This window comes from Emydura macquarii, unplaced genomic scaffold (genome assembly GCF_026122565.2).
Source record: "Emydura macquarii macquarii isolate MOO-44397 ecotype Brisbane River unplaced genomic scaffold, CSIRO-AGI_Emac_v2 contig_2897, whole genome shotgun sequence".
Taxonomy (NCBI): Eukaryota; Metazoa; Chordata; order Testudines; family Chelidae; genus Emydura; species Emydura macquarii.
This window is the reverse complement of record NW_027133034.1, coordinates 37,379,167-37,405,573: the sequence shown is the minus strand read 5'-3', so window position 1 is coordinate 37,405,573 and position 26,407 is coordinate 37,379,167. Positions and strand designations below refer to the sequence as shown.

Below are 26,407 nucleotides of genomic sequence, written 5' to 3'. Positions count from 1 at the left end.
CTAGAAAAAGAGGGTCTACACAGAGGTTTGGCATGAATGGAGGTACATACTCTGCAACCTGCTAATGCCTTCCTTACAGTCTTTGGCAGCCAAGGAGCTGCTGCCGTACATGATTATTGTTCACCAGGGTGAAAATGACTTGGGAGTTTGTCAGGAGATTGACTTGATCCACCAGGGAAAAGAGGGATTTGGTGAAGATCCAGGATCTTTTCTCCAGAGTAATTATAAATACTGCAAATAGTCTGAAATATTGCAACAGCGAGTATGGTAAAGGAGCCACCAGGGCTGCATGGGCTGACAAGGAGAGAAGGCACATGAATCAGGAGGTGCTTGAATTTGTATGTGAACAAATTACCAATCGGAAATCAATCTTCAGAAAATAGTGCATAGGGTACACACGTCATTTATGGACAATTGGGGTACATTTAACCAAGCATGAAACAGACATATTTTTGGCCGAAGTTCAAGATTGAATTTTTAACTTTCTGGGAACCCAACTAGTAATGGAGGGAAGTACTTCTTCCATAAGGGGGTTCAGTTCCCTGATAAACTAATGTTAGAAGTGACCTTAGGGGAAGACATCATCTAAGGAAGCCGAGGAAGTGGGGTTGGGACGCCTATGTTTGGTACAGAAGGGAGACAAAAAGTCTCACATTGTCTTTATTCTACAATGGGGATAACAAAAGTCTACACCCAAGCTTAACCACAGCTTCTGATTTTGTACCTGCAAAAAAACCAAAAACCAAAAAACAAAAACAAACAAAAAAAAAATCCAAAACATAAATGTATATTGTATGCAAACAAACAGCTGTTTACACATTTCTGTAGATACAACCACTTCCACATACATTTTGCAAGTGCAAAAGTGAAGGCTGCAGCCAAAAATATGACCTTTACCGTCTTTTCAAAAATCTCTGCTGTTGGATTTTATGGAAAGCTAATACAACAGCTACAAAGCAGAACAGCAAGATTTGCTTTTGAGTTATTTGGATCTACCTAATTATTTTTAATTAGCAGTAGAATACAGTAACAAAAATGATCCTGATGAAAACACTGGCATTATAATATCTAAGGGAACCTTTCATAGTAAACAAAATACATTTAAAATAGAGCAAATAAAAAACTTAAGTGGAACAGAAGGGATGACACCTCTATTCACTAATTGTACACTTTTACCGATTAATGTAATTCGGGCTATTTTAATCTCACTGTACCTCAGTTTCCCCAAATACGAAAAGGTGTTTGAGATCTATGGATAAAAAGTGAACTACTTAAGTACCAGGTATACTTATTCATTCTCTATACAAAATGCCGCAGTGCTAGGATCATCATCCTTGCCTGTCGTTTTTATCATGTAACCTCCTCTTTGAATCTCCCCCGGCTCACTTTGTTAAGTGCTTCAAATCCAAACTTCCTATCATCACTTTAACAACTCTACATTTCTGTGTCCCTACCTACTTAACAGCCTTTTTTCTTATTTCCCATTCCCCCTCCACTCCAGCAGTGATGTCAATTTATCATGACTGTCTGCATGCTTTCTTCCATATTGATCCCTAATCCATGTTTCAGACTTCCTTTGCTCATCCTCAAGGCCCCTACCTTCTCCATATTTCAGTCCCTCTTAAAGAGGCACTTCTGTTTTTCTACCTATAGAGTTTCTAATTGATTTATATTGACATGAAGATTGATTTAAAAATAAATAAATGAACAATATTATTTTGTTGAGACTTGGCAAACCACAAACTGGAACATTGTACTTGTATGTTATACCCCTTCCCCCAAGCTCCATCTCTTTGTTTGCATGCCTATCGTAAGACTGTGAGCTTCCTTATTCTTTCTTGTCTCTCTAGAAAATACTTAGCTTGATGTGGATGCTATTGTAAATAAATACAGAATTCCCATATACAATACCAGTCTAAAACCGTGTGTGGCATGCCTGTACATAACTCCTCTGCCAATTACATAAGAGTTTTCATTTTATATAATTGCATTTTTTTAAACCTTGAGTACTCCCTTTGAGAATAAGGTTATCAGATTCATCAATAGTGAAACAAGTATATAAAGTATCAAATGTCAACAGTAAGATCCTCTTTAATGTTGTAAGTTTCTTTTGAAAAACATGAAATTACCAATTATCAATACCTGTAATGTATACTAATTTATAAAGTGTTGGCTTTTTGTTTTGTTTTTTTAATAAATTTCCAAAAAGTTTTTTTTTTTTTAAGAGAATAACAGACTAAACCTTTCAGACCAGTTATGTGGGATTTAGTGTCATCTATTTTATAATTAAATGCACTGAGCCTATGCTGCTGCAGTCTAATTTTTTTACTTTTAATTTCAGCCAATTCAGAGCGACTCTGGGAAACAGAGTAGTTTTTTTCCCTGTCCAGTTTCAATAATTTGTAATCCCATACCTAGTAACACAATATATGGAAGCTATCATTTCAGTTTTTTTAATATTCCAACAGGACATCATTACCCTATGGTAGCATATTGCCGTTTTGTATATATGGCTGTAAAATAATGTTCTATTTTAAAATTTTGGGGTCATACTTCTGATATCTTCAATAATTCAGCTACCTGAATACTGTTAAAAACATCAAACTAGAATTGGTAATTTCATGCTTTCCGTCTTCATGGGAAATAATCAACCAAAAGAGAGAAAACAGTAGCATAATCAAGGTATATAAAAATCTAACTAAAATGAACATAAAAATGCCACTAACCCAAAGCATGAACTGTTCCTCTATGCTTCTTTGAAATCTTGCTTGTCTTAATTATATGTAGAGCATTTTCTTTGAACTGCAGCTCACAAAGTCTTTCCAGAAGAATAGTTATTTCTTCTGTGATGGTATCCAGATAAGTTTCATTAATAAATGCCAGTGTTGAGGAAGGATCTATAGTACCACTTAGTATATACAAATCCTTTTTTATCATTGTGCACAGTGTAGGTATTGAACTTTGGTAACCATGAACCATCTTATCAAAGTTTGTTTCACCACAGCTAGATAGAACACAGTTCTGCAGAAGCTCAGAAACCAGTTTATTCTGCATGTTTTGGTACTTGGTTAGAACTTCTGACTCAGGATATAGAAATAAAAGTTGCTGTATGCATTGAGTTTTAAACTGCATTTGCTGTTTTAAAGTACCAGTATTTGTTTCATGAGGACTCTGGAGTCTATTTACTAAGAAACGTCGAAGGTGTAATCGCACATCATCCCAAACAGACTTGATATTCATAGATGAATCATCCTCAATGGCATGAAGGGAAGCTCTGGATGTTACCTCAAAAGATGTCCCACTTGGAGTACGTGGAAATGAGACCCCACACTGACTGGAGAGATCCAGGAGAAAGTGAAGTATCATTTCTTCTTGATTTTGTTCATTCCTCAGCAAGCTTTGCTATTAATGATAAATTATATAGTATTTAGAGATGTTGCATGAATAACTGTTTACAAAATTATCAACTTTGTGTTAAAAGATGCAAATTATTTTTAATTGCAAACTACAAAATGATAATTTCTTGTCAGTTAATTTGATTCTCCAAGTCCCTTCATGTTAGCCCAGGCACTAAGTACAAATTGTCTTAACAATAAAGAGAAACAGGAAAAAAAGCACAGTTCTTCTGATGTCACTTTCTATATAAAGGGGCTGTCTGGCTGACTTTGTTAAGTTAAAGATTCCCTAAGTAATAACGATTATAAATAGCTAAAACATACACAGGAAAACTTTCAGAAACTCAAACTCAAGTTCATCAATACAATAAATCAAGTGGTATTGTCTGGACTGGCAAGAAAGGACTTGGAGTAAGCAAAGTAAGAGGTAAGAACATGTATCAGCTTTCCCTTTATGCCTTTCCAGACAGTACTCATTTTAAAAACATAGTACAGGTACTTAGAAAAACAGAGTCTGATAAATCATACCATGCAGGAATCATCTACCATCACCAGAGACTGTAATATAAAATCTGTAATGACATAAAGATGCATGTAAAAACATCCATAGTATTGCTGGTAGAAATTTTTTCATTTAAATATTTTTTGATGAAAAAGTGGCTTTTCACAGAAAATTTTCAATTTGATAGAAATTTTCAAAGAATTTTTTGTTTTTTTTTTAAACTAGTAAACAAATGTTTTTCACTCAAAATTTTCATTTTCAGGTAATTTTTTGGTAAAAATATTCAGCTCTCAGTTTTTGAAAACCAGACAGAAATTTGTAGGTTTTTGTTTTTAGATTTTCAATGAAAATCCCCCAGGAAATTTAAATATATATATTTTCAAAATTTCCTGTGGAAAATAAGTGGCATTTTTCTATTAGGTCAATCTCACAGTTCTAAAGGAAAAGCACTAACTCTCCTAGCCTACCAGGTAATCTTTGGCAGAAGATGGAGCCTTTTTACTCTGGTTAGCATACCCATCTTGAAAAGCAAATGAGGAACAGGCCAAAATAATGAATGTTGAGACTTGGGGAGTGGGGGGAATGATAGCTTTTGCTCATGACAAACTAGGTAGGAATTCATATAATAAAAACCTCGCGCTTTCCGTGTTGTCCTGGCTCAGCAGCTAGCCATTGTAAAAGCAGTTCTAAGGATAAATAAATCTTCCAAGACCTTCTAGAAGGACTCACAGAGAGAATCTGCTAAGGTGTTTAGCACCAGGTGGAGCTCCCACAGGGCAAGGGAGGGAGCATCACATACCTTTCCTGGCTAGATACAGACTGATACATTAACAGATGCCAGGCTCAAAATACATTTCAGCTAGGTCTGTGAGGGAGAAAGAAGGGAAGCAGGGATGAAGCTGATGAAGTAACAGGGCTGCATTTATTGTTTTACCGCATCTGAAATGTGAAAAGGTCTTTAATGACTCTAAGGTCCAAAATTCTGGTCTCATGGTTGTTTAGGATACAGTGGGAAACACTGCAACTAAAAGGCTATTTTCTTACATCACGACCTCCTCTAATTGCACGGAGCCAGCCCCTGGTTTGTGGTCTGTTCAACTTCCTCTAAAGTAAAGCTGATTGAGAATTTTTCAGTGAGACTCTCCCCCACCCCCCGGCCCTCTGAAAATGCTGATTTGTCAAAACCAAAGATGATTGTGAAAAAGGTCAGTTTTGATTAATTTCCCATTTGAAGGGGAAAAAAAAAAAAAAACCTGAAAAATAATTTTGAAGTTGTCAAAATGTTCTGTTTTGATATTTTCTAAATTAAAAAAAAAACAAATTTAGGAGTCAAAATGACATTTTGCTTCAAAATGTAAGCTAATTTATAGTAAAAAATGTAAAAAGGAAGGTCAATATAACAAAAAAATATTTTGATTGACCCGATAAAAATTTTTGAGGGATTTTCTGTTTACAAACATTTCTGAGATGTTGATGTTTTGCTCCAATTTGGAATGGGAAAAATTTTAGAAATCTTTAATTCTCTCAGGGGATGGGAAAACTGTTTCCTAGCCAGCTCTGCTCTAAAGTGCTCCAATGTGTATGTAGAGAAAATAAAAGCCCTGTACTAAGCTAGATAATTTTGATGAAAAGGAAAGGATAGACAGTATCTTAATTGAAGAAAAAACTAACTAGCCAACATAACTTCTCAGCTGGTGAAGATAAGAAAACAAATGAACAGGACAAACCAGCCAACCATATGTTTTTATAAAGTGAGTGACATCACAATAACATTCCTTTTTTTTCTCTCTCCATCTTCTTTCTTGCAGGATGACTTATATGCACTATCTGGGCTGACAGTAAGGGAGCAAACGAAGTGGAAAAAATATAGTTATTAAAAGAAAGTATGAGGCAATGAAGTTATACTCTGTATAAATGTGCATGTATTTATGCATTGTACATACACACATTATATATATTTTATTATTACATGTGCACTCACACCTATATGCAAAGTTTATTTTGTTTTATTATCTGTATTTTCTTAAAATTTTGTGGCCCCATGAGGAAATGCAAGATTTTGCAGACTTATGGTATCCTAAACAGAATCTTCAGTTTACTCTGTTGAAGTAGCAAATCCTTATGGCTATATTTATAGTATTTATAGATTTATTTTTTATGATGTATATTCAGATATGCTGTTCTAGTAAAAATAGAACAACAGAACTTTACCAGATGCCAAACCAATGGGATTCACTCCTGTGGAAGATTAATCCAAAATGTTGTCTGTAAATCCTTGTTGCTGCTTGTGAAGCTTAAATAGATCATTTTCAATTACAAAAAACTACCTAAACTTAAACAGTGTTCAAAGCTTTTTGAAATTGAAAATAATGCTTTAAAAATAGTCACAAGAAGGCTTGCAGACACCTTCTTAGAGTTCGTACTCTTCAGAAAAGGGCCCCCTACAGCGGACTTTGAAGCTTTGAAAGCTTAGTGTACATTTTCAGAAGTCTCTTTGAACAATGCCTATGTTAAGATAGGTTTTTGCATTTGAAAATTAAGCTTTAAAAAACACTTAAAAAGATGCTGCAGCAACTTCTCCTAAGGAACGTATCCAAAATAAGTGAGAGTGGTGGATTTTATACCTGCCATGACCATATCAAGATAGTGACAACAGGGTACCTAAAAATACACACATACAATAAGGTAAACAATAAGATTTTGTTATAAAAATGTTGTGGTTCGTTTAGCCAGGATATAATTTAAGAAATGCATATTCTTATTTAAGTTCATCTTTTAATTATTTAGAATTACAAGACTCTGTGTAGAGTGACTGAGACACTACATCACAGAAGGTGGTCAGACCTCACAAAGATTTTTTTAATACAAACATGAAGGATCACAGTTCCATGAAAATATGTAGCTGGGTTTACAATGTGACATGCTTGACAACAGCATACTGTTGTACTTTGCACCATTCTTAAACTATTGTACAGTTCCAGCATATAAATGAAGGCCTTGACAGACCAACCCACATAAACAACAGGAGAAATAAATAATGAGCCACAATTTTGTCCTACAGAGGATGCAGAATTACAATTCATCATCTGGAACAGTAAGATAAGTAATTAAAAGCTTTCAAACAAGAGATCATTATCAAATCAATTGACATAAAAGGACAGATTGTAAAACCCTGACTTACAGAACAGTATCTTATACCACAAGTGGTTCCAGTGAAGCCAGTGGGACAATTTGTGACATAAGGTATTATCATGGAGTAAGAATATCATAATCTGCCACAAAAGGAATCCTGATATGCCTCCCTACACTTCTAGTCCTATCTGTACAATAAATGGGGTTGGATATTTTAGAAAGAATGAGAAAGGCACATGAGCATGCCCAGAAATTTAACTTTGACCCCCTTTGAAGAGGCACATTCGGTGCCCTCCCACAGGAGTAGCTCGCTTCCCTCTCCCTCCCCCAACCCTCCCGGCACCAGCAGGACTCACTCTTCCCTCCTGCTCCCCGCCTCAGTCTGGTCCCAGCAGGAGCTCGCTCTCCCTGCTGCCCCAGGGCCTAAGAAGTTCTGTGCCCCGATGATTACTGGGGGGGGAGGGAAGCGTCCCCCTGCTTGTCCCCCCTTGTGCATGCCCCTGATAAGGCAAGATGATGAAACTGTTCTCATTTGCCTTCTCCTAAAATTACTTTACAAATATTAAGGGACCATCTGCAATTAAGTCAGCACATGAAAAAAAAAAGTATTCAATACTCTATTATTCTGAATCATCAATGACTCTTCATCTTTCTTGGGGACAAATCCATGACTGGCAGAATCCATGTAGTTCAACTGCATAAATGAAGGTGGTAGGGGGTAGCTTTTGTAGCCCTTGCCCTTGACATCATGCACCTCTGCTCCCTACACCCCATGCACAAGTGTTTTGGAAGGTCAGGTGAAGGAGCAGCAGCAGAACTAATGGAGTGAACTATTACAAGTGAAGAATTTTTAGACAAAGTGTTCTTCCATCAAAAAATGTGAATATGTTTTTCAAGTCCAGGATGAAATTTCTGTTTAGACAGAAAGAGAGAAGGTGTACCCTCAAGTAGCCAATAGTCCAATGATTAGGGCACTCGTCTGGAACATGGGAGACCCAGCTTCAAATCGCTGCTCTTCCTGATTCAAAGCAGGGACTTGAATCTGAGGTCTGGTCTACACTACAGGGTTTTGTCGACAAAAAAAGTGAGGTTTTGTCAAGAAAACAGTGGGAGTGCACACACTACAATGCTCTTCCCACCAACAAAGCTATCTTGCTTTGCTAACAAAATAAAACCACCTCGATGAGAGACATAGAGCTTTTAGCGACAAAGTTAGATCAACAAAGCATCAGTGTAAACACTGTGCTTGGTTATGTCACTATAAATGGCCTCCTGCAGGTATACCACTGCTCTGGTCAGCAGTTTGAACTCCACTGCCCTGCAGCCAGATACACAGGCATCCTCCCCTCCCTGTTTAAAGGCCTGGGAATTTTTGAAATTTCACTGCCTGTTGGCTAGCACGGAGAGATCACCTGGCATCTTCCTAGTTGACCATGGTAGCTCCATGAAGCATTGCTTGGAGCACATTGGAGCTGTTGGAGCTGCTGATCACATGGGAGAGGAAGCTATGCAGTCCCTGCTCTGCTCCAGCCATAGGAACATTGGTACCTAGGGTCAAATTTCTTATGACATGTTGGAGAAGGGCTATGAATGGGATACGCATCATTGCCATGTGAAAATCAAGGCACTGAGAGTGGCGTACCAGAAGGCAAGGGAGTCAAACCATCACTCTGGTGCTGCACCGAAGACCTGACGCTTCTATAAGGAGCTGGACGCCACCTTCGGCGGCGACTGAACCTCCACTGCCAAGAGACCCATGGATATTTGGTGGGGTTGGAGACAGAGGACGTCGGACTCAACCCCAAGGACAAGGTTGTGGATGAGTAGGTTGAATTGGAGGACGAGGTAGAACAGGCGACAGGGTTGTCTGGTGCTATGGGGAGCCCGGACCTCTTCTCAATCCCAGAGGGTCTGAGCCAGTCCCAGCTGTCCAGCTCTGGTGCTCAGGATGCAGGAGAGGGGAACTGTGGTAAGTGATCTTTTTGAGTCGATGTTGCTATGAGTTAGAGCTGACCTTTGCTTTGTTTTGTAGCTGTGTTTATGTATGCTTCACATTCTCACTGCCGCCTGCAGTGATCTCCTTAGGCAACTACCAAGACCCTTTTCCACATCTTGAGAGTCGTCCCCCCCGGGGCTGAACCATGTTTAGGGAGTTTGCCAAGTTGTGTGCTTGCCAGGGGACAGTGAGAAAGAGGTATATTTTACTGTAATGATTCAGTGCTGTGAATGCACTAATAATCATACTTCTGTTCATTGTTTCTTGTACTTCTGCAGATGTGGCCTTCAGAGGTATCCCGTTGCACATCCACCTGATAAGAAAGTGAACATGGAAAAGCAAGAAGGAAATATTTCAGGAGGTACTCCAATCCTCGGAGGCAGAAAAGCAAGAGCACAAGGCATGGAGACAGTCTGTAAATTAAAAAAAGAAAATAGATAGGCAGGAGAGAAAGGAGAACCAGGAGTGAGTTTTAGCAGGACATGAGCGGATGATAAAAGCCATGGAGGATCAAATAGAGCTGTTAAAGTCCCTAATAACACTGCAGACTGAATTCATGTATGCTTACCACTCCCTCCCTGCAGTCAATACAAAACTACTTATCATGCCCTCCCTAAACTCCTCCCACACATTCCTTGCAATCTCCCAGCACGTCTCGGTACCCATTCACTCCACCCCTTTGGATAGCTTCCAAAATGATAGCTGGAGTTGCAAACAGTTATGAGAGCCCATACTGCCATTCAATGTTTCCTCCCTTCCCACTAAGCATTTTGTTGTGTTGTTAATTGTTATTTAATAAAAACATACTCTCTGAACGATAAACAATCTTTATTTGTCTCCTACACATGGTGGTTGCAGTTGAAATGGATACACAGTGCCAACTACATCATTTGCAGAGTACAAATCACGGTCAGGAATCATCCAAAGTAAACAAACAGTGCTGTTTAGAAAGACACCTTATTGGTGCTCATTGTCAAAATGGTGCTTCAAGACCTCCCTGATTCAAATAGTCCCCCCTATAGCCCCTCTAATAACTCCGGTATCTGGTTCCTCAAACTCAGCCACCAGGCAATCTGCCTCTGCGCTCCATCTACGGGGAACTTTTCACCCTTAGCGTCACAAATACTATGGAGTACACAGCAGGCAGCTATAACCATGGAAATATTTTCTTCATTTAGATATAACCTGCCATAAAGGCAGCACCACGGTGCTTTTAATCTGACAAATGCACATTTTATGGTCGTTCAGCACCTGCTCAGCCTGTTATTGAAGCGCTCTTTGCTGCTGTCCAGCTTACCTGTATAAGGCTTCAGGAGCAATGGGGGTAAAGGGTATGCTGGGGGTAAAGGGTATCCCATAGACAAGGGTCTTCCAGGATCGCTATGGGCATTTCAACATCCTTCATTGGAATCTTCTGGTCTGGAAAGAAAGTCCCTGCTTGCAGCTTTCTGTATAGGCAAGTGTTCATGAAGATGAGTGTGTTATACACCTACCCTGACCATCCAGTGCTGATGTCAGTGAAATGCCCACGGTGATCCACAAGCACCTGCAATATCACAGAGAAGTACCCTTTTCTATTGATGTACTGCATCACAAGATGGTCTGGGGCCAAATTTGGGATATGCATGCCCTCTATCACCCTCTCGCAGTTAGGGAATCCCACTGCTGCAAAGCCATCCATTATTTCATATACATTTCCAAGAGTCACATTCCTTCATAGCAGAATGCAATTAATGGCCCTGCACACTTTTGCAATAACACAGCTCCAATGGTGCACTTCCCAACTCCAAACTGATTCATGATCGACGGATAGCAGCCTGGAGTTGCAAGCTTCCACACGGCGATCACCATGTGCTTCTCCACTGAGAAGACAGCTTTCATTTTAGCATCATTGCACCACAGTGCTGGGGTAAGCTTCAAACACAGTTCCATGAAGGTGGCTTTGCACATTTGAAAATTCTGCACCACTCCTCATCATCCCAGAACTGCATAATGATGCAATTCCACCACTCAGAGCTTGTTTCCCGCACCCAAAAGCGACAGTTCACCATGCGCAGCTGCTCTATGACTGCCAAAAGTAATCTGGTGCAGTTTCTTTCCATGGTGCAAAGCAGGTCAGGTGTCTTGGAACTCTGTTCAGATTGGGAGCTTATGATATATACTTCATGACCATCCACGATGTGATGTAATTATAGTGCTTTTTGATCGTCGGCATAACTTGCATTGACAGAACTCTGTAGCATAGACAAGGCCTGAGTATCCTATATCCTAAGTGAGTGTCTTAATCACTGGACTATTGGCTAATTGAGGGTACATCTTCCCTCTTTCTGTCTAACACGAAATTCCGTCCTGCACTTGAAAAACAAATTCACATTTTTTTATGGGAAAATACTCCCAGGTAAGTGCCCTAACTACTGGGCTATAGAGTCAGAATCTCTGGTTCAGTGAATATTTAATTATTTATACCAGGTGGAACAGCTCCAAAAGGGGAGAGTAAGAGAAAGAGAGATACTGACTCTTACATTCAAATTCTGTTCTATATTCACTCTAGTGAAACTATAAAAGAATCAAATAAGTAAAAAAAAGAATACATTAAAATCAGAAAAATATATTATTTCCCAAATATATAAAAATTGTAGAAGACTTTTTTTTTTACCAAGGTTTTAAGAAATTCGATCAACTCTCCATGGGGTGTAGAAGAAGGTTTGAGGGAACTGAAACTGCAATTATTCAGCCAGTGAAGGCAGTCAGTTGTGTTTTGTAACACCTCATCAGCACAAGTCTCATTTACTTCTGATTGTAGCTCTTTAAGGCATTGTTCCACACTAAAAACAAAAACAAAAAAACAAGCATTCAAACTTTTTTCCATTATTTAAATATTAAAATTTTTATATACCATATATATATCTTTTCAAGAATGGAAAATACTTTAAATTTATGTAACATTATAACATAACATGTCTGATATGAGGCTTAAGAATATTAATCCTGAATCTAAAGAACTAATATTACTTAATGGAGTGGGACTAGATCTAAAGTAAATTTTTTAGGACCAAAGTCTACCAATCTTACTCAAACTAAGTAGTACTTGATCCTCAAATATTCCCACATTTTTCAGTAAGACTACTTGCAAAGTAAGACATTACTCAACGAAAGACTGACAGGATTTTGTACGTATCGCTAGGTGGATAAAGAATGTAAGCAGAATCATCTACTGCAATCACAGCTAAATGTGATGTTCTGTTTCTGCAGCAATCATCAGTTGTTTTATAACATATCATATACTGTAGCAGTTACTTACAGACCTGCTGACACCTCAATGAAAAATTTGAAAAGAATTTTAGAGACGTTTCAGCTGATAAAGCAAATGTTTCCTTTCCTTCCTTTTTTCATCATTATAATATTTGAATGACAAATAAAATATTTGTTTCTTAGTTGATCTACTCCTGTGAAAGGTCACGGCTGTGACCCATGCAGTGATCTTTTTTTAATCTTTAAATTTTGCTTGCAATAGCCTCTTAGAAGCAGGAAAAATGTGTTTACTTTTCTAATGGACTTTGTCATCTTACATTTAGTTAACATTTACATCTTCCCCTTCTTCATTTATTTGTGGCATAACCAACATTCCTTTATCTTATTTATTGCCTTATTCTATCAGCATCAATGATCTCATCAATGTCATCTCACAGCTCTGGGAAGTGGGTTTGTTAATGTGTATTTATTTTTCATTGGATTTTGGGGTGGGAAGGAAATGCCAAAAGAATCGGCAAGAACAGTAATAGATAAACAGTAACTAATACTTTGTTGTTGTTGTTTTCTTTAAAAAAATAACAGCAACATTTATTTCTTCAAAAAGATTTCTGGAATCCAGATGATGCATATCATCAATACACTTTTTACAAATGGTTAAATTTGGGTTTCTATTTGTCCCCTTAAACTAATTGAAATAAATAATTATATCAGGTTGAATTAAAAAATAGCCTACTGCAAACATGAAGTGCAAAAGACATTCATAGCTACATTAACTGTTGAGATACAGTCAAATTTTGGAGGGAAGAGCAAAAATTAAAATATATTGGGCAAAATATTTTAATATGTGACATCAGTATGTCACTTAAAAAAAAATCACATTATTTCAAATATGTCCTTTTACAATAGTTTACTCTTACATACCTAATCAGTAGCAGCTCTGTATTAAATAAGGACTGTGAGAAAGTGTATTATAATATATTTAAAAATACGTGAACAGTTCAGAAATCTTCTGCTCTATTATATGAAAATGCCAAGTTTTATAACTGTATCATCTTCAGAAACCAAACTCAGTGACAACAACCAATTCAAAATTATAAGAAAGCCTCTTTAAAATTAATCATGTGTGGGTGGCCTATAAAACACACTATATAAAAAGGTGAAGTAAAGGTCTTTTCAAGACAACTCTGAGTATGAGCAAGTTTAAAATTAAGAGCACTGAAACAAATATCTTCAGAGTATCAAAGGGCCTTTTCATGAATGCAAAGGACTTCCATGAAAAATAATACCTCTTTGCCTGTGGCCAACTCAATTTCCTGATGGGATAACTCCATCCATGAATAACAGTTCTGAACACAACAAAAGATTGGCATGTATCCTTTTAACTTGTGGAAACTGTTCTCAGGACTATGAAATCCAATGCCCTATCCATACACCTTAGCTCCTGGGACAGTATATCAAATACTTTTATTGTGGTAGCCTGATGTGTCTCATTCAATGAAACCTAACAGATTACACCATTGTGAATTGTAAAGACTCAGGTGTTGTTAGTCTACCTAAATCAGTTTCAATTAGCTTAAATCAGCTTTTAGTCTAATCTCCGACATCTGAATTAGGGTGCTAGCCAATGAACTATAAACCATTAATAGGTTAAAGCCTTCACAGGACCAGGTATTTTAGTAATTTGTTCTAACACTGATAAAGGGATTAGGCAGCTGAATTTCAGTGGACCTCCCTGTAGGTACAAATTATGATAGTTCAGTTCACTTTATTTGATCCTTTTATCCCAATAAACTGAACATCAAATTTTTGTCTAAAATCATAGTGTTTGTATTGGGTAAAAACTTTTGCACATTCTTTAGTGCATATCATGTTCTAATCAACCAGTATCTCAGTATTACAAAACCTTGTAAAGAACAGGAGGACAAGTAAGACACTTTAAACTATTAGTATTTGTTCAATTATGGCTGTCTATTCCATTATATGAATTCCATTATTCAATAAAGTATTTAAGAATCAGGCCACTGAATAAACAACTTAGAATAGTTTATGTCCATTTTCAGAGTGTAGAAAGAAATAAGCTTAAATATGCAATGCTTCTTTCAAAGTATCAAAGTAAACAGGCTTACAACTATTCAAACTGATAAAAATTTGGTCAAAAGCTAGACTTATACTGAAATTTCATGCCTAAAGCTGTGCCTGCCCTGTCACAGGGCAGCCAATGAGCACAGCTGGCCCATAGCAGAACACCTGCTTGGCTGAGGCAGTCAGGGGGGCTTGCTCTTAAGTCCAGAAGCTGCAGAGGATCAGTGGCTGCTCACTGTACGTGTCTCCCTGTGATTGCTTCATTTCAAGTCTTTCTCCAGCCCAGACCCTCCTCTGTGCTCACCCTTGCTCCAGCCTAGACCCAGCCCTGCTCCTGCCTTCCCTAACTCCAAGTAATACAGTTCTGACCCTCTGCTTCAATTTCTGGCTCTGATGTGGAATCTGACTATGGTTTTAGCCCTCGACCCTGGTTCTGATTCCCCCTTAGCTCTAGCATTTGGACTCTGACTTTGGTTCTGACCCTCAGCTCTGATCGATGGCTCAAACTCTGCCCAGACCCTAGGCTCTGGCATTTGGATGCTAACTCCTGTTCTGAACATTAAGCCTGACTCCTGCTCTGACCACTAGGAAAGACTGCCTGCAACCCACTCTCCTGACATCTCACTTCAGTCTAGCAGAAAAATAGGTTTCTGATTTCCAATGTCTGAATAAGGGGGTATAAGTCTCAACTTGCTAAAGATATAAAATCCTTAAACAAAATCTGTATTTACCGTGATGCAAACATTTCATTTAGTAAGTTAGTAATTATATTTTTAAAAATAAGTCATATAAAATGAAGTACTGAATTTAAGAAAGAAGACTTACTAATCATTTAATTGCTTTTCCACGAAGGACAAAATTATAACTGTAATTAACTGATTAATATAGAATGTTTTAGTGCAGTGCATTAATTACACTTCATAAAAAATGAGATTGTACCTTGTGCACATCTAGGTCCCAGTCTTTCAAAGGCTTTGGCACACAATTAACTTTATGAGTAGACCTGTGATTCTGTTAGTAGTCCCTCTGATCAGGGGCTAAGGGCTGGATCCTGTAAACCTTTAATCATACCTGCGAATAATCTCATTGCCACCAGTACAAGAGTAAGGATTACTCACAATCTGCGGATTGCAAGTGTGGGCCTTTATGTTATGATTCAATTACTGCTTATGAAACAAAACAAAAACATGCAACAAACCATAAGGGTAAAACTTTCATATGCACCTAAATGATTCAAGACCCTAAAGCCCCTAAATACCTTTCTCACAGGATGTAGGTCCTAAGTCACTTAGATGCTATTGAAAATGTTACCCCAAGCCTGTTCACGCGCAAATAGAAAACAATAGCTGAATTACCAAAAAATTAAAGAATGGACTAGAATATGAAAATAAAGAGAAATTTAAACTTTTGTTTAGAAAAGTAACCTGAAAGTTCAACTGACAAGAATGCTTTTTATAGTGAATAAAATCATATTTTAATCAAAAAATGTATTTGTAAATCGTATTTCTTATAAGTTTCTTATTTTGAAAGAAGCGATAGCATCATCTTGATATTTCTGACACTGCAAAATGGAGGATGTAGAGTAACTTAATGGCAAAAAGAGAATGCAAGAATTGAAAATATTTGCTAGCCACATTGCCACCATCCTGTTCTGATCAAGGAGTTCCAGCACCTGCAGGTGTGCCTTAATATGAAAACTCATTCTGTGACTTTCTAAGTCCCTCAGTGTTAAATCAACATGTTCACTGGGGTAACTTAACCTTATTGAAGGATGATTTTTAAAGTGAATGTGTCACTTCTTGACAGCAGTGGAGACTTATGTCCTGTTTAGCTACAAAAACAGTACTATGAAGGAACTGGCAAGGCAAGCTTTGCCACAATGATATGTCTCATCCTGATCTGAGGAAATCACTGTTAAAAATAAAATAGTTCAGTTTCTATATCCCATGCCCTATTTGCTAAGACTACCAAATAATAATCTTAAGGCTGGATTTTGTGATGTCGATGCCTGTCACTACAGTCTGAACTCATTTCACAGCCATAAAACAGTAGTGAATTTAGGAAGATTGGTGCTGCCGCAGCTCTATTCTAATTTTTAGTACACTAGCTAGATAAGAGCTAGCACAGATATGTCTCCTCCAGCAAGGAATCACACCCCAGTTCCAACTGTAGACATACCCTAAAAGTACCAGTGCCTAAGATCCTTCAGGCCATTCAGATCTGAATTTCAGGACCTTACATTTGTATTAGTATTACTAACCAATATCCATGAACGGCTGCTACAATTTTTAGAAAAACAATTAAGAATGTAATTATTCTACAGTGTTTTGAAGATAAAAAGTACTAAGTGTTATTATTACTACTATTAATTATTTTAGTACAATCATGTGTTAAGAAACCTGCCTGTTAAGAAAGAAACTCAGCGAGATTTGTTAATGGAAAACTCATCCTATCATTTTTGATGTTTCAGAAGACTTGCTCTGTATGTTGGGGCAAAGACATTTAACTGTAATTCTTGCAATGGCTGTCCTTATTACACTTTTTTTTTTTTTTTTTTTTTTTGGAACTGCGAAGGGCAGGGGAGAGGAGTGTGGCCAGTAAATTCCTGTTCATTTTACAACAGAGGCTTGCCATGCAGCAAAAATTAAGAACACGTGCCATGATAACAGGCAATTGCAGAGGAGGATGTTGATGCTTCAGTAGTATTGTGTGTTAATAAGCACCAGTTATCCATAACGATAAATCATTTATTTCCTTGAACACACCTTTATTTCAACTTATGGATGAGATCCAAGTGAAAAATCATGAAAAGAGTCATAAACTGATGACCTTTAACTGGGCCTGATGCAGAAATATTTTACAGGATATGACTCCCCCCCCCCCATTTTATTTGTACATCTTTTTTACTAAAATATTGAGTGTGCCCTCACTATTTTTGATAACTTGCTGTATTCTGATGGTGTAGCTTATTTTACACTTTCCAAAGATCTGACAGATTAGATTAATATAACTTCACATTTGTAATGCTTATTCTGTTCAATTCTAGTCTATTTAATTAACGGCTTACTCTGTGTAGCATGACTGATACGTTTTCTTTTGTTCCTCGCCCTCTATAAAAACAAAACACCTTTTCTTTTGAAATATTACGGGCATTTAACAATGATGACACCCACCCGCTTGACAGAGGGAAGGTCTGAGATTTAGTATCTGTATATTGGAAAGTGTAGCTTCCATTAATACTAAGTTTGCTGTTATATTCACTCAACACAGATGCAAATATCAGGTACTTATTTCATTGTTCTATAATCTTACTGGTATTTTGTATCCAAATTGCATTCAAAAGAAAAGACCCAATAATTTTTTTTAAATGGATGTATTGATTTTTATTTCTAAAAGTAGGAATTCTTCCAAATTTGAACGTGAAATTGTTACTCTTTTTATAAAAAATGGCAGCCTCAACACAGCCACTGCTCCAAAATCTTTTTGTTGAGCACCATCAGTAAATGTCTTACTTTAAAAACAAAGTAGAAGAGTGGTCCCTGACTCACAGACCTTGCTATCCAGTCCACCTCTCCATCTCAACCACTTATAGAAATATCCCTAGATAGTATCAGTTCTAAACCAGGCCTGCTTATTTGAGTGTTCTGATCAGTTACTTTTATTTTTTAACAATGACAGCTCAGATTTAAGAGCTGAAATAACCACTATGATCATCTCATCTAACCTTCTACATAATACAGGCCAGAGAATTTCACCAAGCAATTCCTTTTTCAAGGCAATAACTTCTGGATGAACTATAGCATATATTTGAGAAAGACAATCTTGATTTAAGTGATTGAGAATTCACCACAGCCCTATTTATTGCTCACATTGGTAAAAACATGCACCTTATTTCCAGTTTGAATTTGTCTAACTTCACCCTCCAATCATGTCTTTGGCCTGGTCTACACTGGTGGCAATACAGGTGGGGGGGGTTGGTTTTGTGGAGGGAAAAATTAAAGGCAAACAATGTACAGGAGGTGGTGGGGGGAGCATAAAAGGCAAACAGCATACAGTTCTAAAGTAATCCAGGATAAGCTGCGATGTATTTGTCACGGTCAAAATGAGAGCATAGTTCAGCTGGCTTCATGTGCCTGCAGCAATGGCGATTGGGGGTGGTGGTAAAAAAACAGCATGAAAATCCTTTTCCTGTTTGTTTGGTGGTGGGGGAAGAGGGTGGGGGAAGCAGCGCTGCATCCTGGGACGATGACACTTGTCACAACAGCCTCCGTGGTTAGTTGCACTGTGGGATAGCTTCCCACATTTCACTGCTTTCTAATTCAAATTAAGGCTGGCCAGTGTGGACGCAAGAAACCAGCACAAACATTGTAGTGTGGACAGTCTGCAGTGCTTTCTATAAATCACTTTCTGAAATTCGAATTAAGCTAATTCGAATTAGTGCTGCGGTGTAGACATAGCCTTTGTCTGTTAAACTAAATTCCTAAATGGGGAGATGATTCATGGAACTAGAAGGCATTTTAAAGACCATGATCAAGCTTCCTCACTATGAGGCTTTTGGGGGTCAGAACAGTAAGGGGTTTTGTCATACCTGCCTTGCAACTCTGGGTGCCTGAAATGCTATAAAACTGTAAGTCACAGCAGCGACTCCAATAGCCACTATACAAGCATACAAGTCACCCCCCTGGCTTCCACCGCACACTTACTTTTTGCAGTGCTCTTCCCAACCCTGAATTTCCCCCAAACCATCTGCTCTGTAATTTGCATCCCGCTTGCTGAATACTTACAGAAGTTAACTTCTCTACCCCTTTTAAAGAGATAGTACCCAGTAGATTATTACCTTAACACTCATTTTAACCATAGCACTGAATTGGTTTATAGTAAAACTAGTTTATTAAACAAAAAGTCATAGGTTTAAGTGATACCAAATACAAGGAATAAAGATAGAGTTCTCACCAAGTCCCTTTTCCAGAATGGCTAACCAGACACTTTGGCCAGGACCCTTCACAGATCTCAAAGTCCTCAGTTCTTTTTTCTCCTTGTGTGAAGGGTGCCAAAATGGCTTTTCCCCCCCCTCCTTATATCTTCACAAAGTTCATTGACCTTGCTTCCAGAGGCAAGAAGTCTTCCTGGGTGGGTACAATCCCCCATAACACAACTGAAATTAAGTGGCTGTCTTGTCCCACTTCCTCTCTTGTTGGCTTTATTTACCTTGTATGTAAATGTACTCTTCTTTGTCTTTGGTCACACGTTGCTTAATTTACATAGCAGACATTGCTTTGGCTGAAACAGGTATAGCATAGGCATTGCTTGTCAAATACATTTTAAAAATATATTTCCAGCACATATCTATAAAGTCATTTGTGGATTTATCATACACACATCACGCAATATTACTGATCAGTGAGTTATTAGTTTTCCAGTGATATATTACATGCCGGTACCTATCATGGCAACAGTGCGTCACCTGGCACTGGCTCTTAGGGTCACACATGTATCTTTCTCTTTGCTAAGCTAAATAGATTGACAGCTTCTTAAATCTCTCATTGTACAGCAGAGTTTCCAAACCTCATAGCATTCTTGTGGCTTTTTTCTGGATCCTATCCAATTTTTCAACAGTATTCCAGTAATGGCCTTACTATTAACTTACTTGTTTCGAATGTAGCTCCAATATGCTCCCCTACATTATTATGCCAGTTAAAGAGTAGGAGGAAAATCTTATGCTCCAATAAAGGATTAGATACTCAGAGGATTGGTAGTAGAAAATGGAGTCTTTCAATTTGAAATTACTGATCTGAATATGACACAGGCAAATAATGGCTAAAAATCATTGTTAGGTGTTAGAGAGAAAAAGATGGGTGAATCTGTTGCACCTTGCATTTTGCTGTGACACTGGGAGTACCCTTCCCAGACCTGAAGAAGAACTCTGTGTGGTTTGAAAGCTTGTTTCTCTGACCAACAGAAGTTGGTCCAATAAAAGATATTATCTCACCCACCTGGCTTCTCTAATATCTTGGACTGACATGGCTATTTGCTAGTTGACTATTTGGTAGCCATTGTGAAATGAGTCAGTGGTCTTAGGCAAGTTCATAAGAAATCAGTGCCCACATCCCAAAGAGCACCCTTCTTTGCAGACATAACAAAGACTGAATGGGAAAAAAAATTACTATCCTTTCAGCTCAGTGATGATCCTTTCTAATGAACCAGAAGCATAATAGTGAAGGCTGGTGGGCAAAGGGTACTGCTTCTGTCAATCTTAAATAGATGATGCTAGTACTATCATTCTAGTATCTTTCATAAGCACTAATGTCACAAAAAATATACTAGAGGAATACATGCAGATAGTACAGTAGATGACCACCTATATAACAGAAAATATACGCACTGTTTTTATAGAGGAGTTCTCTCTTCGGCCCAACTTACCAATATCAAAATTAAACTGCCTTTTCCATTCATTAAGTGCATCAGGAATAGAGGGTGGTGTAAGCAGTTTCCCCAAATCTCTGAACACACTTAAGTTTTTTTGGATCAAAATGCAGGGACTTTGCTAATAATAACAAGGATTTGAGGGGTGGCTGCTGCCTGAAAATCCCAAATGATAGTAAGTACAGTAGCAAGTTGTTCTCTAAAATGCAGGAGAGGATGGTAGTCACTGGGTATCTCTGGGAGCACAACTCAAGTTAAGTGCATGTGAAAGACAATGTGCAAGAGCACGCAGCCTAAGACTTGTTACTGGAGAAGGGAAGGGAGTCCTGTGAGAAAGCAGGGCCTGATAGCCCAGCTCATGTCTCCTCTCTCCTTCAATGTTTTGGATGAAATTTCTAGGCATGTTTGTAAGGCTGGGATCAGCAACCAGCAGAACTGGCAAATGTTACATCAACACCCTGACTGAGGGAATGCTTCTACCAAATATTGCTCAGTTTTGCAATTTAGGGATCTTGTTAGATACTCAAATAGCAAATGTGGCCCCTGGAAAGGAAACTAAGTCTAACACAAAAAGTCTATAAACTAAGTCTACAAAAGCACTAACCTGTAAACTGTAAAAACTGTACATGCTGTAAAAACTGTACATGCTGTTACAAAGCTAGATCAAAATCTGATCTTGTAGGACGAAGTTGAAGCTATGGACATTGGAAATTCTGACCCGGATCATGCAGCAGTGAGAAGGAACTAGGAGATGGTCTGCCCTGCCCGTTATCCCCAGTCAGAGGCATGAAGTGAGCCAGGGCATATGTGCAGACCAATGGAAACGACTTTCAAATTCCCTGGTGCTCGGAGCATGCATAAATCAACAGTGAAATACAAGTGGGACCATCCTTTGAAAAAGAGGGGATATATGAAGTCTGTATAGGAAGCAATTTTGTATTTATTGTTACTTTATGCATGGGTATGTTAAGATGGCATGTCCCTAAGGCAACCTTCACAAGGCTTTCAAGAAGCTTAATTAGTTTACTTAAGTACAGTTTTAAACTTACTTGTGTCCATATTGTGTCCAAACATAATGGCTAGTCCAGCCTGTGTGGACTAGACAAAAGCATATTACAAATGAGTTAAAAAACATTTCCCCAACTATAGTGAGAGATATAACACTTTAGAGCATGCCTTGACTACAACAATGTGTAATGGGGTCCACCACTCTGTTCCCAGCAAACAAGGGGCTAAAAGTTCATGCTTTCATAAGTGGCCCATGGATTTGCCATAAAAGTTATTGATCCTGGAATAGGAGGAGAATACCCGGAAGAAGGCTAGGCTTCGATCCCACAGCTATAGGTCTAGGATAAAACCCAGAGCTGGGGAATAATTTTCATTTTTGTTATACTTCTGATGTTTTGTTAACTGCTTTTTTTATAGGTATACGTTTATGGCCACCTAGATGTATATATTCCTTCCACTCCTGACAAAAGGGGCATAATTAGCTTACCCTATCAGTTTGAGATATTTTTAAGCAGTGCTGATTTGCATCGTATGCATGATTTTTAAATCTAGTTTTAATGCAGTACACTTTGGTCAGCCAAGCCTTGTTATTTACGCAGTCATAAGTGTCCCTAATGCTTTTTAGAAAACATTAACAGATATTTGTCCTGAAGAGCTGAAAAAATTAAACTAAACATAACACAGTAAGGTGGAGCAATGAAACAGGACAGTATAACAGTGAAAAGATAATGCAAGATGCTTATTGTTATTTTCAAATCTTGTTTGTTTTATCATTATTAACATATTAAAATCTGGAATGGAGGTCAGCAGTAAAAGGCTACCTGAAACTAAGTTTCACCACTGAGTTCACCGCTGAACTTAAACTATGCTTTAAGTCAAGTTCTTCTCTGAAAAGTGGCTGTACAAATGGTGTTGCAGGGATCCATGTTTGTTGTCTCCATATCAAGTGTGTTCAGTTTACATGTGAAAAATATATATTTTTAAACCATTACCACAGCAAACTCAGCATAGGATCTGAGATTCAATCCTTCTCTCTTGTGCATCAGTTCTGCAGACCAAATTAGGCCCTTAGTGACACCTGTCCAAAACCATAGATGTCAGTGAGGTTGCAGAGATATAATTGATTGAATCTTAGTAAATAATTCTGTTGTGTATGCAGAAGGAGGAATAAAATCTACCCCAACTCTTCCAGAGCTGTGCTAGCTCAGCAGGGCTACCAGGAGCGAAAAGCAGTTTAAAAATGTATCCACTTAAAATAAGCAGATATGACTGAATACACCAAGAACTGATCTGCTAAGAATCCATTTTTGCCATTTTTACATAGTGTCTTTTGAGGACAGCTGCATAAAAAACCTGGTTTCAAACCCTATACAGTTATTTCCTAGTGTTCCCCTAATTACAACATCATGAGCTAATCCTACAATGATGTCAGCTGAACTTTTAGTTCCTGTAGAATATTTGTAAACCAATTGTTCACTATAAATAAACCATAAAGAATAAATAAACTAAGAATTCTGAAACCTCCATATTAGACAATGAAAATATTGTTACCCAAATATAATAAGTAAAGTTAAAGCATGTGTAGGGAGGAAGGAGATGAAGAGAGAGAAATGGCACCTAAAATGACATAGTGAAACATGACTTTCACCTTAGACTAACCCTAGGAGTATTGTACAACACTGGCAAACCTGGCCAGCACTGAAAATGGTCAAAGTTGCTGCCTTCATAAACTGCTATAAAAATAAAGTCAAAATTCAAGTGTAATAAAAGGTCTCTTATATAAGGGTTAACCATCTTTTCACTTATAACTGAGGAATAAAACCATATAAAACAGATGGTCATTTTTTTTCTGTTTATACTACAAGGAGAAAAATAGAACAATTACAATACAAAAATACTGACGGTAATTCAACTGCTGTTGGTGAGTGGAAAATAACTGATTATTCATGTCATATAATTTTGTAAAAGCTGTTTTGTTTGAAGGCCATAAATGAGTGTACAAGTGATTTACATGCTTCTGGATCATAATTTTCACATACTGTTTTATTTTTTTGAATATACATGCTGTATACTATTATGTTTATTCTCTCTGGTATAATAAAAACATAAATCTATCTGATGAAAAATGGATTGCATTCCAATTTCAACAACATAGCACACAGAGTAGCTCCCTTATCATACAATTAGCAAAGATCAATAGTAACTTGAAAATGATTTCATTCCATGTTAACTATAATATATTATCAATAAAATACTCTTTTTAATTTAAAAATCACATCAAATGTTGTTCATCTTTTTTTAAGCTCCTCTCCCTTCCTGAAATTGACATTTTGCGGATGCAAAATAACAGCTGGTAAACACTGGGTCTTCTTGGTTCAGCTGCTATTGTTGAAGAACAACAGACTGTAGAAATTCAGAATTCTACAGCAAAAGTATCAGTGGCTTGTGAGGCTATGATACCATAGCCTGATACCAATCAAGAATATAAAAAAAGTCATCTTTGCCTCTCTCCTTCGGGCCATCCAAAGTTCATAGCTGCAGGTGCTTCTAATTCATGGAACTAGAATTGCTAAAGACAATTTCAACTATTCTTTTGGGGAAAAAAGAAAACTTGAAAATGTAAATTGATATGAACTGTGATAGTGATAGTGATAGTGAAAGCAACAAACAGCTGGGCTCTACTTCTGCAGTCAAAAAACATCCCAACCCTTCATAACACACACTTTTTAAACTGAAGAGGTAACAAAAGACTATCATACACACATGCCAAAATTCTGATGGTGTTCTTCCTGGATGTGTAGCAAATTATACATAACTCAAACTTTCAGACACCTATGACACTGTAATGACATGAACTGGACTTTTCTGAGTATGTAACAAAATTCCATTGATGTCAATAGACTGGAGAATAGCACTACTGAAGAGGACTGTATAGCAACTGTATAGTTGCTAGATTTTCATTATCATCACTACAACTGACACTTGTAAAGATTAAATAAAGTTTTAATAAATCTGTAAGAAATGTATTACCCTTTGTTGAAAACAGCAAGATATCAATGACATAAAACAGTGAGTTTTATCATCTTGACTAACAACCTGATGGTGATCTATAGTTCAGGGAAGACTTGATTCTGTTTTAGCTAGATTAATTTCAACAACAACAACAACAACAACAAAAAAGAAATGTAAAGTATAGCTTCTGTGGGAGCATATTATAAAGGACAGCTGCCTGAATAAGGTGAATAGTTCTGTGAGCAGTGGACAAAGTCCTCCTACCCAGGAGGGCCTCATCATTAAATTACAGAATCCTAAATCACACTTCATCAAAGGTATCCTCTGAAGTCTCAGAAACGCTTTCTATAGCACAGTTGAATCCCTGCTGCATACTTCAAATGTACATGGAGTAATAGCACAATCATTACTGTTAAAAAGCCAATATTTATCCAGAGTGGTATCTAAAATTCCAGTTTCTTCCTCAAAACAAGAAATTACTGTTGTATCAGTGGGTAAATGTTATCTTTTTAAATGGTGACCAGTGTACTTGCCACACTCAGCATCTTTCATCCAAGGATGAATCCAAGTATTTCACAAATATTAATGTATTTAGCCACACAACATCTGTGTTTTTATTTTATAGAAGTGGAAACTGAGACACAGAACTATTGTGACTTGCCCCCGGAAAAGTTCAAGACAGAGAGCAAAGATTAATCTCACTGAATAATTATTCAGAGATTTCACATAGCTGAATTTTGTGTATCTTTTCCGATTAAGAGAATGTAATAGATTTATTCATTTTTCATAATAAACTATTTTATCACAAATATTGCTTTAAAGTGTACTCCAAAACATATGCAAGTTGGAAAGTTTTCTGCCACTATTACAATACAAAAATGTGCTTTAGAATAAGTAAAATAATGGCTTATTTATAAAGAGCAATGATAAAGTCACCTGCTTTCTTCACTTTAGGAAGACATCTTGAAAAGAAACATTATGAATTTGAAACATACGTTTTCTTAAAATCATTCTGATACATTAGAGATTACCCTTATAGTCTATATATGCTGATCTAATTTCATAGCTCTTTTACCAAGAAATAAAACAAAAGTAAAACCTCACCCCAGCCCCAACCCCATGTCTGAGATCTGAGAACACTGAGCACATGTTCTCTCCATTTCTGCATCACAGCAATTTCACTGTTTTCAAGGGCTGTGAAGATTCAAGCTATTAATATTACGTATGCAGAGAGAAACAAATAAAAAGATAGCTAATATCTTCTAAGGCATGAAGAAAAAAAAAAAAAAAAAAACCCAACCTCAAGTATTGGCTGAATTAAGGGAAAACCAATAGTGTAATAACTTTCAATATTCTATGTTATCAACATAAAAAGAGGAAAGGAAACAAATCTTTAAAAAATGTAAATGACTTAATAGTACATTGGACAAAAAGAAAACGTTTAAAATAGTTTACCTAGCAGAATTTTTCTTTATTTTCTCATCAATGTCACTGAGGATCTGTTGAAATTCCAAGTCTCCAGGAAGAATGTTTAACAAACAATCTAAGTTGGAAGAATCAAATGAATATTCACCTCCCCACTCCATTTCCAAAACCTGAAATAAA

The 26,407-nt window shown here is 37.3% G+C and overlaps 1 protein-coding gene across 1 annotated transcript in view; it reads right to left on the bottom strand.

The window, feature by feature from the left end:
• Window positions 1-26,407, bottom strand: part of KIAA0825 (KIAA0825 ortholog) — a 284,840-nt gene that overhangs the window by 248,044 nt on the left and 10,389 nt on the right. The window contains exons 2-4 of the mRNA XM_067568905.1: window positions 26,258-26,397; window positions 11,682-11,850; window positions 2,727-3,402 (exon numbers count right to left, since the gene is read on the bottom strand). Coding sequence (XP_067425006.1) covers window positions 2,727-3,402; window positions 11,682-11,850; window positions 26,258-26,388 — 976 coding nt within the window. The 5' untranslated portion in view covers window positions 26,389-26,397. The remainder of the gene's footprint in view (window positions 1-2,726; window positions 3,403-11,681; window positions 11,851-26,257; window positions 26,398-26,407) is intronic.